General features: G+C 46.8%; 1 protein-coding gene across 1 annotated transcript in view; it reads right to left on the bottom strand.

Moving 5' to 3' along the window:
* RAPGEFL1 (Rap guanine nucleotide exchange factor like 1) overlaps positions 1-13,324 on the bottom strand; it is a 92,782-nt gene extending 79,458 nt beyond the window's left edge. The window contains exon 1 of the mRNA XM_089674386.1: positions 11,951-13,324. Within this exon, the coding sequence (XP_089530512.1) occupies positions 11,951-12,341 (391 nt within the window). The 5' untranslated portion in view covers positions 12,342-13,324. The remainder of the gene's footprint in view (positions 1-11,950) is intronic.
* Between the last annotated feature and the right edge of the window lie 2,875 nt (positions 13,325-16,199).

The raw sequence follows: 16,199 nt of genomic DNA, 5'->3' as shown, positions 1-16,199 counted from the left end.
GCATCCCTTCGGAAATATTTCACCCTTGGAGAGAATCAATTCCTATTGCAGAGGATGCCTAAAATCTGATCTTATTCTTTGTGCAGACATCTGGGGAAATCAGTGAGCCAATCACACAAGCAGGAAATACATTTCTGTGGGTGTTCCACATACCAGTAGTGTACAGAATGCCTCCAGGCCAACTCTGTGTCAAGAGTCCGGAGAAGATGACGGGAGTATGTCAGAACTTATGGACAAGGCATCGGTCCTGATTTATTGGATCATATATGGGAGCACAACCATGAGTTCTAATATGGACTCAAAGTGGAAGTTCAACCCAGATTTTACATTTTGGTCTATAAGCCTTCCTTAGCTTGGCTTTGAGTCTTTAGTATTATTATTTTTTAAGGAGATATTTTAAAGTTGCATTTGTGCTGAAGACTCTGCATAGAAATTCTAAGACATGCCATACATTGTAATATATTATTCCACCCAGGTTGAAGGGTTTGGTAATCACTGTTAATTTTTATTATACTGTATATCAGTAGCAGCATGGAGTTTGCATGTTCTCCCTGTGCTTGTGTGGGTTTCCTAGGAAGACATGCTGGTAGGTTAATTGGCTTGCATCTAATTGGGCTCTAGTATGAGTATGTATGAACGTGAGTTAGGGACTTCCAGACAGCACAGCCAAATCCCTGACTACCACTGCACTATACAGTATACTGTATTGCTGAAAAGCAGGTAAGGTCCATCCTGAAACACTGCTATCCCTCCTGTCTGCATGTACACTGTGGCAGAGCCCAACTGGATCTTAGTGCTGGCCTTTCCTCTTCAAGTCCACTCTACGTGAGAATACAGGAGGATATCAAGAACCATAGATCAGCTTTCTCATTCATTTTGGAACAACTAGTAGGAGTAGTAAATATCGATGACTATGTTTTTGAGTAATAGTATGTATGTATGTACTGTATGTATGTATCAGGGGTGGACTGACAACTAATGGGGCCCCAGGGCAATAGGGGATCATGGGGCCCCTGTGTCCTTGCCCAAACTCAAAAAAGCCTATGAAAAAGGTACCAGGGGTATCTCATGGGGCCCCCTACTGACCCCGGGCCCTCTGGCAGTGCCCGAGTTTCCAAATGGTCAGTCCGCCCCTGGTATGTATGTATGAGCAGGGCTTTTTTCTCAGAGAAGAGGTGCAGATACTCCTCATTCCAAGTCACCCCTTGTCTCTGTTCCATACCCAGCTCCGAGCACAATCCCCTGTAGCCTGCAACAATAGATCCTCCCAGCAACAGGAATTCCCTCCCAGCAACAATTGACCACCTGAACAACAATAGATCCCCTGAGCAACAGTAGATCCCTCACCAGCAACAATAGATCTCCCCAGCAACACTAACCCCTCGCCAGCAACAATACAATAGATCTCCCAGCAACCAGCATCAGTAGACTCTCCAGAAGCCAAAAACAATAGAGCCCTCCTTCAACAGTAGAAAATAATCCCCAACAAAAATAGATCCCCCACCAGCAACAAGAGACCTATCCAGCAGCGAAATGTCCCACCCCTAGCAACAAGAGACCTCTCCAGCAGTGAATTGTCCCCCCCCTAGCAACAACAGACCCTCCAGCACACTCCAGCACCCTATTCAGTGCTGGAAGTGGTGGAACTGTTCCCCTACGTTCATGCTGAAAAAAAAAACCTACGTATGAATATATCTCTTGTGTGCAACCAGCATGTCAGGGTTTTCCCAAACGATTAGTGCTGGTTATAGCCAGCAACACTAATCATTGTATTCTGCCGTGGTGGAAGGAAAGACAATTGCATACTCTATGGCCTTCCTAAGATTTCTCCCGTTCAGTCCCACCGAAGATATCACTTGATTCCCCCGTCCACGCTAAACACGGTAGATGGATGAATCTGCAGTGCTAGTTACGGTATTCTGACAGACAGAATACCCAACCAGTGGCTGCATCTGTTGCTAGCAGCATTTACAAAGAATTTTCCACCAGACTTTTTTCTACAAAAGTTGGTTGAAAAATCGACTTTTGTTGAGCCAAGTGGTGCCAAAAGGGCCACCCATGAAAATTATTTTGGTCAGTTCAGCAGCTTAATTTATTAGCAGTCTCTAACATAACACTGTTATAGCTGGCATGTCTCTAGCAGTCTCTTGTACAGTAGAAGCTCTTGGAAATTTAGCAGCAAAATCCTGTATTTCAAGTAGGATTGCAGTTACCAGGACTATCTGGACCAGGGCATCGCTGACTGGACAGTCTGAGGTGCAACCTGGCATCGTCGGATGGACCAAAATATGATATCCCAGAGGTGTTCTATTGGATTTAGTCAGGTGAGTGTGGGGGCCATTCAATGGTATCAATGGAACTGTCTGCATACTTTCGCCACATGAGGCCAGGCAGTGTTGTGCACCAGGAGGAACCCAGGACCCACTGCACTAGTGTAGGATCTGACAATGGGTCCAAGGATTTCATCCCCATACGTAATGGCAGTCAGGTTGCCATTGTCTAGCCTGAAGAGGTCTGTACGTCCCTCCATGGATATGCCTCCCCAGAACATCACTGACCCACCACCAAAACGGTCATGCTGAACGATGTTACAGGCAGCATAACGTTCTCCACGGCTTCTCCAGACCCTTTCACGTCTGTCACATGTGCTCAGGGGGAACCTGCTCCCATCTGTGAAAAGCACAAGGCGCCAGTGGTGGACCTGCCAATTCTGGTGTTCATTAGCAAATGCAAGTCGAGCTCTATAGTGCCGGGCAGTGATCACAGGGCCCACTAGAGGACGTTGGGCCCTCAGGGCACCCTCATGAAGTCTGTTTCTGATTGTTTGGTCAAAGACATTCATACCAGTGGCCTGCTGGAGGTCATTTTGTAGGGCTCTGGCAGTACCCATCCTGTTCCTCCTTGCACAAAGGAGCAGATAATGGCCCTGCTGATAAGTTAAGGACCTTCTACGGCCCTGTCCAGCTCTCCTAGAGTAACTGCCTGTCTCCTGGAATCTCCTCCATGCTCTTGAGACTGTTGTGGGAGACACAGCAAACCTTCTGGCAATAGTACGTATTGATGTGCCATCCTGGAAGAGGTGGACAGTCTGTGCAACCTCTGTAGAGTCCAGGTATCGCCTGATGCTACCAGCAGTGACACTGACCCTAGCCAAATGCAAAACTAGTTAAAAACAGTCAGAAAAGATGAGTAAGGAAAAAAATGTCAGTGGATTCCACCAGTAAAAGCATTCCTGGTTTGGGGGTCGTCTCATTGTTGCCCATCTAGTCCACCTGTTGTTAATTTAATTAACACCAAAGCAGCTGAAACAACCCCCTTGTCTATTTAAGGGCTTGTTCACACTTGACTGTTTTACCAACGCTTGCCAAACACCCCTATAGCTTTTGGCAAGCGTTGGTCCGGCGTTTGCGGAGCGTTTTCTTAACGCTCGGCAAACGCTCAGCAAACGCTCGGCAAACTCTGCATGCGCAGTTCAGCGGCGGTTGCTAGGAGTTTGCGGAGCACTAAAAATGCTCCGCAAACGCCAATAATGAGGTTTAAATGGTGTTACTGCTCCACAACCGCATCGCAACCGCACCGCAAACGCCAGCCGGGTGTTTGCAGAGCAGCACAATAGACTAGAATAGGAGGCTTCAACGCCTCCTGACTCGACCAGAGGTGTCAGTTTTGCCGCGATGCTAATGCTCCCATTAGAACAGCACCATGTGCTGCAATGTGCAGAATTGGTAAAAACGCTTCCAAAACGCCTCTCTGCCGCCTGCACACAACGCTAGTGTGAACGTAGCCTTACTGACCAGATCAATATCCCAGGAGTTTAAATGACTTGATGCTATACTCTGATTAAAAAGTGTAGTTATGTGTCTTTTGCAGGTTTAGCACTCTGGTGCCTAATTTCACATGTGGCGGAGGCTGTCAGACAACAAATACCCAACAGAGGGAATGAAAAAAATGTAATATATTATTCCTCCATCCACGCTGTTTGGGTGGATGGAGGAATAATATATTCAATATTTTTCATTCAGTCTCCAAAACTAGCAATATATGGCCAGCTTAGCACTGATACAGCCACTAGCAGTGGAGCTAATGCTAAAAATTAAAGTGGAACTTCAGGTAAAAATAAAAACGGTGAACAGGCAGAAAAATGAGTGCAAAAGAGAAATACATTTGTCTCTTCTGCATTAAAGTTAGTTACCTGCCTGTCCACCCCTGTACAGTGAGCCACGCAGGCGCAGCTCTCTGTACAAAATCAGTCAATGCTGAAACTGACCGAGCTCCTGCACGTGCACAGAAGTCACGTCATTCCCTCCCGAGTCAACGCCAGCGGTCAGAAATCGCCCCCAAAAAGCCAGCCACCCGAAGATGTCAGCGTAGAGATCTGGGACCCCACATCGCTGGATCCAAGGTGAGTATAGTTTCGCTGTAAGGTGAGAAGAGACGTACTGAAAAGCGGGATACATAAATTGGAAGAAAAATTCCACACGAGGAATGATCGTTTGATTTTCGCATAGTGTTTTCACAACTTTCGACACTCTAACTTTCCAAACAAAAATTTCTGAAGGAACAATCTCTAAAAATGTTCTCGTACGTGAACAGAACTTAGGCTGGCCATACACTATACAATTTTCTGTCCAATTTCCTTTATATTTATCTTCAACTATGTAAAGCAAGAGCCTGCCTGATTGGATACAATTGGAAGTGTTGTTAGTTCTGGCCTCCTATTATATGGTTTTTGGAAAATCTAAACCAAAAATCTCAAGAAAATTGTATAATGTGTGGCCAGCCTAACGGTTTTCATTTACCTGTTTTTGTACAAGAACAATCAGACACAAAAGACTGAGCATGATCAGAAACAATAAACAACAATAATCTACGCTACAATGTTTCTATTTCAAACAAACAACAAAAAAAAGGCTGTGTCGTTCAAGAACTTTTGTACAATTAGCACCATCCTTGGGTTCGACTTGCTGTGAAACCGGACGATTTTTCTTGTAGTGTGTACCTAGTTAAATTAGGTTGGTTGAGCATAAAATGGCTGAATTTCAATCCATGTGTAGCCCTCTCTGTGCAACAGAAGCTGATTGTTAAACCAGTCTCTGTGGAACAGTCCTGCTGGAAAAGCAGTATTCAATCAGCTGCTGCAGCCACTGGCTGCAGTGCTGATTTTGTATTCTAACAGGGGAGTCCCCACTGTCAGAACAGAATACAAAAGTGGGGGAGATCCCTGCATCCACATCACCCGTGTAGACAGTGGTGTATTTAGGTTTCGTGCTGCCCTAGGCAACACACAAATTGGCTCCCCCCCCAAGGAGAGACCCTGACACTGACTACCACCTCCCTCCCCCACAAAGAGAGCCTGACATTGACCAACAACACCCCAGCCCCCCATACAACCGAGAGAGCCTTCCACTACCACCGCCGCCCATACACTGGCAACCAAACACCCTGGAAAGAGATAAGACACCCACCTTCACAGCTCCGGACATCCCCGGGAACAAGAGTTAGGCTCTGCATACACTATCAAGCAGCCCACAACCTCTCTCAAATCCCACCTGGTCCCCATGCTGTGTGTGTCCCTCCTTTCAGACCTTCTTTTGGGGGGTGGTGCTGCCCCCCTGAAAAATGTCGCCCTAGGCAAATGCCTTGTGTTAAATACACCCCTGCATGTAGATGTGTGAATTTGTGAGTTCTATTTCATTCAGCCTGCTGGTTGAACAAAAAAAGACTCACGGAGTGTACCCAGCTTTAGGCTCCATTTACATGAGCAAGGGGGCAGTAGAAAGCAGTTGATAGATCCATGTTTTTACCATCCCCTAAGCATGCACCTAGAAGTAATTTTTAACATGACATGCTGAGCTGGACAGGTGGCATCATCTGTCAAACTTTCCCATGTAGGTGAATAGGTCCGTGCTTTGCTGGTCAACATGGTGTGGTCCCGCAATGCAATTGGGCAGTAAAAAAAACAGGCAGTAGTACTGCTTCCTAAACACCTGCAAACCTTTTCAACTTCCTTTAAAAAGCGATCCAGATCGCTTTTCAGGGGGGTAGTAAACACTGCTTCTAGTGTGAAAGGAGCCCAAAGCTGGCCATAGATTTTTTTTTTTGTTCAGCCACTGGGCAAATTAAAGTTAGGATTTAAAAAAAGGTTCATCATTTTGACGTCTTCTGTTTCACCCTTTCATATATACCACTTACATTATGCTTTACACACCTAGTCTTTGTAATCATTGGAGCATGCACTTCATGATGTCATACCTTCCATTCTAAGGTCCATGACACATCATGGGCTACTCAAGAGTGCCAGAAATAGAATTCTGTATATTACTAATCAGGTGACAATACATACCTGCTCATGTGAGACAGGCCTGTGAGGACAAATATCGGAGTAGCTGTCAGTGGATAGAAATAAGTTATCTTGGTTCTTAAAGGTGCAAGACCCTTTGCTGGTCATCCTAATCCTGCCTTTAATTGCCTAGATCAGTGGTCTCCAAACTTCAGCCCGGGGGCCGGATGTGGCCCTTTGCTTGCCTATATCTGGCCCTTGAGACATTTTTCCTCCCACTGACATCAACGATGGGGCATAATTCCTGCCACTGATATCAACCTTAGGGTACTATCATTCCTATTGACACCGACATAATTCCTTTCACTGACACCAATGGCACTTTTCCTTCTACTGACACCAATAAGGAGGCACTATTCCTCAAACTGACACCAACAATGGGGAATGGGACATTGTTCACTCCCACTGGGCACAGTCTGGCCCCCCTAAAGTCTGAAGGATGGTAAACTGGCCCTTTATTTAGAAAGTTTGGCCTAGAGCAATGTTTCTCAACCTTTTTTACTTTCGAGGAACCCCTGGCAAAAAGTTTGAGATCTCGGGGAACCCTGAAATAACGTTCAGATCTATAGCTCAAGGAATATTGGTGTGATAAGCGAGCTGTGATATATAATTATAAAGAAAAAGCATTAAATAATAGAAAAAAATATTAAAACTTAGCTATTTTATGTGAAACTTATGCTGTATTTATTCTGCACAGATGCTCAATTCTGGGTTTTACTTGAGATAAGCAGTGTACATCGGGCAGCAGGACAGAGCACAGGAGGTCAGGAGGACACAATACAGGAGGGACAGCAAGGCACATTATGAGGCACAATAGGGAAAATTACATGGGGGGCACATTATGGTGCAAACGCCAGAACATGGGGCACATCATAGGGCACACAGCAGGACATAGGGCACACAGCAGGGCATAGGGGAACATCATAGGGCTCACAGCAGAACATGTGGCAGATCATGGGGCTCACAGCAGAACATGGGGCACATCATTGGGCTCATAGTAAAAAATGGGGCACATCATAGGGCACACAGCAGAACATGGGGCACATCATGAGGCACACAGCAGAACATGAAGCACATCATGGCACTCACAGGAGGGCAAGGGGCACATCATGGGGTTCACAGCAGGGCAAGGGGCACATCATGGGGCTCACAGCAGGGCAAGGGGCACATCATGGGGCTCACAGCAGGGCAAGGGGCATATCACAGGGCTCACAGCAAAACATGGGGCACATCATGGGGCTTACAGCAGGGCATCGGACACATCGCTGGGCACACAGAACATGGGGCACATTATGGGGCTCACAGCAGAACAGGGGGCACATCATGGGGCTCACAGCAAGGCATGGGGCACATCGCTGGACACACAGCAGGGCATGGGGCACATCACTGGGCACACAGCAGGGCATGGGGCACATCATGGGGCTCATAGCAGAACATGGGGCACGTCATGGGGCTCATAGCAGAACATGGGGCACACTGCAGAACATAGGGAACATCATGGGGCACACAGCAGAATATGGGGCATATCAAAGGGCTCACAGCAGGGCATGGGGCACACAACTTAACATGGGGTACACGGCAGGGTACAAGGCATACATAAGGGTACAGGGCACACAGCAGGGCACACAGAGGGGTACAGGGCTCACAGCAGGGTACACAGAAGGATATAGGGCACACAGTAGGGTACAGGGCAAACAAAAGGGCACAGGGCACAAAGAAGGGTACAGGCATACAGCAGGGTACAGGGCACAGGGCACTTCTTTCCGCCCGTTCACCCCAGGTGATATCACATACAAGCACCTGGGGTGGACGGGAGGAAAGGAGGGGCCAACGAGAATCATCGCGCTACGAGAGCGGTCTTATTACAGCACTACTCTGCATGTGTTGCTGAGAATCGATCTACCCGTCAGCTGTCTGTGATTGACGGGTAGATATCCGCAGAACCCCTGGGGAGTTCTCCCGTGGAACCCCGGTTGAGAAACACTGCCCTAGAGTATCATTACTCTGGAACAAGCATCCAGCCAGGCAAAATTTGAAAGGTCTGCAAAGTCCTTCAAGGCTTGTTCTGGGTCGATGACTTAATAGGTAATGAAGTCAGGATCTGGATGACAGCCCTGAAGTTGGTACCTTTACAAACCACGTCAAAAAAAGGTAACTTATACAGTATGTCTATAGCCTCCTTTGGTCAACTTCATATTAAGAGCATGTTAATAATTCAGTATATCAGGTCTGCCATCCTCACCTATCCTTGGCTTTTCTTTTACTCTATGGCAGTCTTTCCCAACCAGAGTTCCACGGAACCCTAAAGTTCCTCCAGAGGTTTCTAGAGGTTCTTTGAGCAATGAGCAATTTCTGCCTCTAAGATAAGTAATTACTGACAACGTGAATGTTTTTAGCTATCTGTAGGGCCCCTTGCACATGGTTTTTTTTTAACACATCTCAGCCGCCTGTTAAAACTCTGCAATGGCTGTCGGATGGCCCATACACCTTGTTGCAGCCACAACAAGGCAGTGGCCATGCTACTACCACATCGCCCCTGCATCTTAATTACACAGTTGCAGTGTGGAGAAGAGGGATTTCAGGGTGAAATTCCTCTTCAAACAGGTGTGTTGGAGGCGACATATTGCCTCCTTATGGCCTACTAACTGCAGGCCAGCTACAGCTGGTAAAGCGATCCACCATGGATTGCAAATCAGCAGCATTGCCCATTTGAAGGGGCCTAAAGGAGAGCATTCCTCCCACTGACCACCATTGTAAGGAGCATTATTACCACTAAACACCAATGTAAGCAGCATTCTTCCAATGACCACCAGTGTAAGGCGCATTCCTCCTACTGACCACCAATGTAAGGAGCATTCTTCCCACTGATCACCAATGTAAGGAGCATTCTTCCCACTGACCACCAATGTAAGGAGCATTCTTCCCACTGATCACCAGTGTAAGGAGCATTCTTCCCACTGACCACCAATGTAAGGAGAATTCTTCCCACTGATCACCAATGTAAGGAGCATTCTTCCCACTGACCACCAATGTGAGGAGCATTCTTCCCACTGACCACCAATGTAAGGAGCATTCTTCCCACTGATCACCAATGTAAGGATCATTCTTCCCACTGACCACCAATGTAAGGAGCATTCTTCTCACTGATCACCAGTGTAAGGAGCATTCTTCCCACTGACCACCAATGTAAGGAGAATTCTTCCCACTGATCACCAATGTAAGGAGCATTCTTCCCACTGATCACCAATGTAAGGAGCATTCTTGCCACTGACAACCAATGTAAGGAGCATTCTTCCCACTGACCACCAATGTAAGGAACATTTTTCCAATGACCACCAATGTAAGGCACATTCCTCCAACTAATCACCAATGTAAGGAACATTATTTCCACTGATCACCAATGTAAGGAGCATTCTTCTGATTGATTACCAAAGTAAGGAGCATTCTTCCCACTGACCTCCAATGTAAAGTGCATTCTTCCCACTGACCACAAATGTAAGGCCTGGTTCACACCTATGCATTTTTTGGTGCTTTTTTTGCAGAAACGTACTACAGTCCATTTAGCATGGTTTCCTATGGGACATGTTCACATCTATGCTTTTTTCAGCCACTGCGTTTTTGGAAAAGGTCAGTGCATTTTTGGTCCAATAGACTTCAATGGAGAGGCTGCAGAAAATCATGTAGTGCGTTTTTGACACATTTTTTATGCATTTTATAATCTGCCCAACAACAAACTGTCCAAAAAAAAGCATAAAAAAACCACAAAACACATCAAAAACTCATGTAAAAAATGCACCACAAAAAGCACTGAAATTAATCAAAAGTAAACTGCATAGGTGTGAACCAGGCCTATGGAGCTTTCTTCCCACTGATAACCAGTGTAAGTCACATTCATCCCACTGACCACCAATGGTAGAAGCATTCTTCCCACTGATCACCAATGAAAGGTGCACTCTTTTCAATGACCACAAATGTAAGCAGTATCCTTCCCAATGATCACAAGTGTAGGAAGAATTCTTCGCAATGATCCCCAGTCTAAGAAGCATTATTCCCACTGACCACTAATACCCAATGATCACAAATGCAAGGACTATGCTTCCCACAGATTACCAATGTGGGGGGCATTCTTCCCAATGACCACAAATACTGACCACCAATGAAAGGATCATTCTTCCCACTGACCACAAGTGTAAGCAGCCTTTTTCACGCTGATATCCAATGTAAGGGACATTCTTCCCAATGATCACAAATGTAAGAAATATTCTTCCCAATGACCACTAATGTAAGGAGTATTCTTCCCTCTGACCACCATGCTAATTTACCCTGAGTTGTGGTTATAGTAATGGTTGTTGGAGGTTCCCTAAGGCCTAAGGCAGAATTTTGGACACACTTTATCTTCGTTGGAAGTGCTTAGGACCTGAGATGTGGGGACTGAGATGTTCTTCTTTTAAAAATCTCTCCAAAGGTTTCATGGTTTGAAGGGGATAAAGATGGCCAAGCAGAACAGAAAAGGGGGCTGAGCCCCCTAAAAGCTTGAGGCACTAAAAGGCTAAGAAGAAATACTGAGCATCCCTACGGACAAAGTCCTGAGAGTTAGAGTGATGGGTATGAAAACCTGCCGTGTGCTTTTTACAAATTAAAATGAAGTGGTATTAAATAAAAGAGGGTGTTCAATGTCAATGGAATTCCTGAGCACCCAAAATGAAATCTTGGTATTACCATTCTTCCCACTGACCCCAAACACTGACCACCAGTGTAAGGATCATTCTTCCCCCTGACCACCAGTGTAGGGAACATTCTTCCCAATGATCACAAATGCAAGGACTATGCTTCCCATAGATCACCAATGTAAGCAGCCTTCTTCATGCTGATATCCAACGTAAGGGGCATTGCTTCCCACACATCACCAATGTGGGGGCATTCCTCCCAATGACCACAAATACTGACCACCAATGAAAGGATCATTCTTCTCACTGACCACAAGTGTAAGCAGCCTTCTTCATGCTGATATCCAACGTAAGGGACATTCTTCCCAATTATCACAAATGTAAGAAATATTCTTCCCAATGACCACTAATGTAAGGAGTATTCTTCCCTCTGACCACCATGCTAATATCCCCAGAGTTGTGGATATAGCAACTGTTGTTGGAGGTTCCCTAAGGCCTGAAAGTTATTTCAAGGATTCCTCCATGTTAAAAAGAAAGGCTGCTCTAAGGGAAAGTACATACTCCTCGCTCCAGTACCAGCTAGCTGCTAAGTTGGACTGACTGGCTCTTGGACTCTGTATAGAAGTGTCAACCACTGAACTAGATTTTATTCAAACTACAGCACAGAAGCACCATTTCATTGTCCTGGATAGCCACACTGTCAAATGTAGCTTTGATACCATCAATACCACAAAAAAACCACGCACAGCTTAATTCACTAAGCTATAACAAATGTGTAATTGGTCATAACATTTATTATTTCAGCAATCTGATTGTTATCTTCAGCTACTGTTGAGAATAACAACTGTTATGGCACATAAGAATTGCTATAACTTAGAAAATTCAACCTTTGGTCATACAAGATATGCTTATATCTTAGCTCATCCCTTCACTCTTTACTTACCAGCTGCATCGCTTAGTCTTGGGGCAGTTAGTAACTGGTCCAGTACCCTACCCAGAAGAGCCTCTGGGGTATCTGGGGCAAGCAGCAGTCCAGGAGGAGAAAGTGTCCATCCACCAGACCCAGGTGGTGGAGTCACAGGTTCTGAAGGTGACAGTTCATCAGAGGAAAAGGAGAGGGGGGAACGCAGTCCATCTGGCAGTTCCAAGCAGTCATGAGAAGGCGTGGGTCCAGCACTGGGGTCTTCCTCACATTTCTCCCCACCAGAAGAGTCTCCCGGGTTATCCCTCAGGAACGAGGGCAGAATTTTGGACACACTTTGCCTTCGGTGAAGGTGCTTGGGACCTGAGATGTGGGAGCTCTGCTTCTTTAAAAATTTCTCCAAAGGCTTCATGGTTTGAAGGGGGTAACGATGGTCAAGCGGAACAGAAAAGGGGGCTAAGCCCCCCCAAAAGATCGAGGCACTAGAAGGCTAAGAAGATACACTGAGCATCCCTATGGGCAAACGCCTGAAATTTAGGTTGATGGCTATGAAAACCTGCGGTGTATTTTTTTACGAATAAAAACGAGGAGGCATTAAGAGAGGGCGTCCAATAACGATGGAATTCCTGAGCACCGAAAATGAAATCCCGGTGTTACCAGATCAATTGTATAAAACGGATAGAGGGTACAAGTGACAAAAATTGACGATGGCAACTCCTCCCTCCAAAAATAGTGGTAGGATTCCCCCCCCCCACCCCCCGGTTGTCTCCTGGGGCTGGCTGTAATAAAGGGAAAATGAAATGGGCTTGTAACGTGGAGCTGTGATAGTCCCTGGGGGAGAAGCAGGGGGGACGTCTCCTTGAAATCAGATGACTGTCCTCTGTCTCCCTTGTCTTGCAGCAGGTGCCAGACGCTCTCCGCACATAGATAGCACCTGTCTCTTCCCGCAGCCTCGTGTGGCCAGCTGTCTCTCCGCTCGCTTGCAGGGTGCGCTCTTCTGCAGCCTCAGCTGTCTCTCTCCAAGGATGTCTAATCCTGGTCTGATTTTTCACCTGCCCCCCTCTCTTCTTTTTTTTGCAGCCTGTCTCCCTCTTTCTCCCAGTCTGCCCCTCTTTGCTTGTCCCCCTCCTCCTTTGTTCCCCCTAGCTTCCCAGAGGAGGGAGGGAGGGAGTGAGGCAGAGGGAGGGAGTGCTGGCTAAGGTTGGAGGGGGGGGGATGCTTTAATTAAAAGCTGTGAAACTGACAGCAGGAAAACCCTGTGCTGGCAGAGAGGTGTGCAGTCCTACCATCAGCTCCATGCTCCCCAGTCTAGGTGCAGCCAATGCTGGTGTGTGCAGTGTAGGAGGGGACAAGCTCTACCCCAGCTAGTCAGGAGAGGACCTTGGATGTGTGGCGGAGGCAGGGACAGGGACTGCGTGCTGCGTCTGTCCCCTCCCTCTCTGCTGCCCTGATCTCTCTCCTCCCTCCCTCCATGGATTTACCTGTGTGTCTGCTTCCTCAATGTATCACTCTGCACCTCATCCACACTGCTGGTTGGCCTTGTGCCCTAAAGGACGCTCCTGGCTGCACGCTGCCCAAATATTACCTAACTGTCTGCTGTAGGGCTCGTTTACGCCATATGCTACCGAACGCGTTTTTAAACACAGTACAAAAAAAAAGAATGTATTTCAGTGAGCCTAGTTTACACCACTGAGCCGCTTTCACATGCATTCAAAAAAGTAACACATGCTGCATTTTTTTGCATTGAAACGCACGTGACCGCACTGCAAACACAAGTAAACGCAACTCAACAAAGGCTTGCAAAGGCATGTAAATGGAGCTCACATGAGAAAATCCTGCACTCTATACATAATGCATTCGTGAATCCTGCGCTCTGTACTTAACGCATTCCTGAATCCTGTGCTCTGTACGTAACGCATTCCTGAATCCTGCGCTCTGTGCGTAACGCATTCCTGAATCCTGCGCTCTGTAAGTACCCCATTCCTGAATCCTGCGCTCTGTACTTAACGCATTCCTGAATCCTGCGCTCTGTACTTAACGCATTCCTGAATCCTGCGCTCTGTGCGTAATGGATTCCTGAATCCTGCACTCTATACGCAATGCATTCGTGAATCCTGTGCTCTGTACTTAACGCATTCCTGAATCCTGCGCTCTGTACGTACCCCATTCCTGAATCCTGCGCACTGTATGTAACGCATTCCTGAATCCTGCGCTCTGTACTTAACGCATTCCTGAATCCTGCGCTCTGTGCGTAATGCATTCCTGAATCCTGCACTCTATACGCAATGCATTAGTGAATCCTGTGCTCTGTACTTAACGCATTCCTGAATCCTGCGCTCTGTACGTACCCCATTCCTGAATCCTGCGCTCTGTATGTAACGCATTCCTGAATCCTGCGCTCTGTACGTAACGCATTCCTGAATCCTGCGCTCTGTATGTAACGCATTCCTGAATCCTGCGCTCTGTACTTAATGCATTCCTGAATCCTGCGCTCTGTACTTAATGCATTCCTGAATCCTGCGCTCTGTACTTAATGCATTCCTGAATCCTGCGCTCTGTGCGTAATGCATTCCTGAATCCTGCACTCTATATGCAATGCATTCGTGAATCCTGCGCTCTGTACTTAACGCATTCCTGAATCCTGCGCTCTGTACGTACCCCATTTCTGAATCCTGCACTCTGTATGTAACGCATTCCTGAATCCTGCGCTCTGTGCGTAACGCATTCCTGAATCCTGCGCTCTGTACGTAACACATTCCTGAATCCTGCGCTCTGTACGTAACGCATTCCTGAATCCTGCGCTCTGTGCGTAACGCATTCCTGAATCCTGCTCTCTGTGCGTAACGCATTCCTGAATCCTGCGCTATGCGTAACGCATTCCTGAATCCTGCGCTCTGTACGTAACGCATTCCTGAATCCTGCGCTCTGTACGTAACGCATTCCTGAATCCTGCGCTCTGTGCGTAACGCATTCCTGAATCCTGCGCTCTGTGCGTAAGGCATTCCTGAATCCTGCGCTCTGTACGTAACGCATTCCTGAATCCTGCGCTCTGTACGTAACGCATTCCTGAATCCTGCACTCTGTACGTAACGCATTCCTGAATCCTGAATTCTGTACATAACGCATTTCTGAATCCTGCGCTCTGTGCGTAATGCATTCCTGAATCCTGCACTCTATATGCAATGCATTCGTGAATCCTGCGCTCTGCACTTAACGCATTCCTGAATCCTGCGCTCTGTACGTACCCCATTCCTGAATCCTGCGCTCTGTGCGTAACGCATTCCTGAATCCTGCGCTCTGTACGTAACGCATTCCTGAATCCTGCGCTCTGTACGTAACGCATTCCTGAATCCTGCGCTCTGTGCGTAACGCATTCCTGAATCCTGCTCTCTGTGCGTAACGCATTCCTGAATCCTGCGCTGTGCATAACGCATTCCTGAATCCTGCGCTCTGTACATAACGCATTCTTGAATCCTGTGCTCTGTACGTAACGCATTCCTGAATCCTGCGCTCTGTGCGTAACGCATTCCTGAATCCTGCGCTCTGTGCGTAAGGCATTCCTGAATCCTGCGCTCTGTGCGTAACGCATTCCTGAATCCTGCGCTCTGTACGTAACGCATTCCTGAATCCTGCGCTCTGTACGTAACGCATTCCTGAATCCTGAATTCTGTACGTAACGCATTCCTGAATCCTGCGCTCTGTGCGTAATGCATTCTTGAATCCTGCTGTCTGTACGTAACGCATTCCTAAATCCTGCAATCTGTACATAACGCATTATTGAATCCTGCGCTCTGTACGTAACGCATTCTTGAATCCTGCACTCTGTGCGTAACGCATTCCTGAATACTGCACTCTGTATGTAACACATTCCTGAATCCTGCACTCTGTATGTCATGCATTGCTGAATCCTTCCACATTTTGTGTAACACACTCTTTCACAGTTTGTGCAAAACCATTTGTAATAGAAGCTTTTTATTCTTTTCTTTTTTAATGATTGTGCAGGGGTTTGTGTCCGTGAGACACTTGCTTGTGGCACAGCAATCAAATCTTATTTTATAGGTACCAGGAATCCTGGGTTTTGTTCAACTACACCCCTTAGGCCCCTCCCACTGTATTTAGCCACACCCATTTTGCCATGGCACGCTACGCACACCACAGGTCACTTCCTCCCTCGGATGTCTCTCATTCTGAAGTTCATAAATTGGGAGGTATGCTTTCATTCTGTGGGGTTTTATGTGCGCTGCAAAGCATTCAGGTGCATTTTTGCACG

The sequence above is a fragment of the Staurois parvus genome, unplaced genomic scaffold (assembly GCF_062004578.1).
Source record: "Staurois parvus isolate SC_StPar_1 unplaced genomic scaffold, SC_StPar_1.0 ptg000151l, whole genome shotgun sequence".
NCBI classification, from domain to species: domain Eukaryota; kingdom Metazoa; phylum Chordata; class Amphibia; order Anura; family Ranidae; genus Staurois; species Staurois parvus.
The sequence above is the reverse complement of the archived record's forward strand: the minus strand, read 5'-3'. Positions and strand labels throughout refer to the sequence as shown.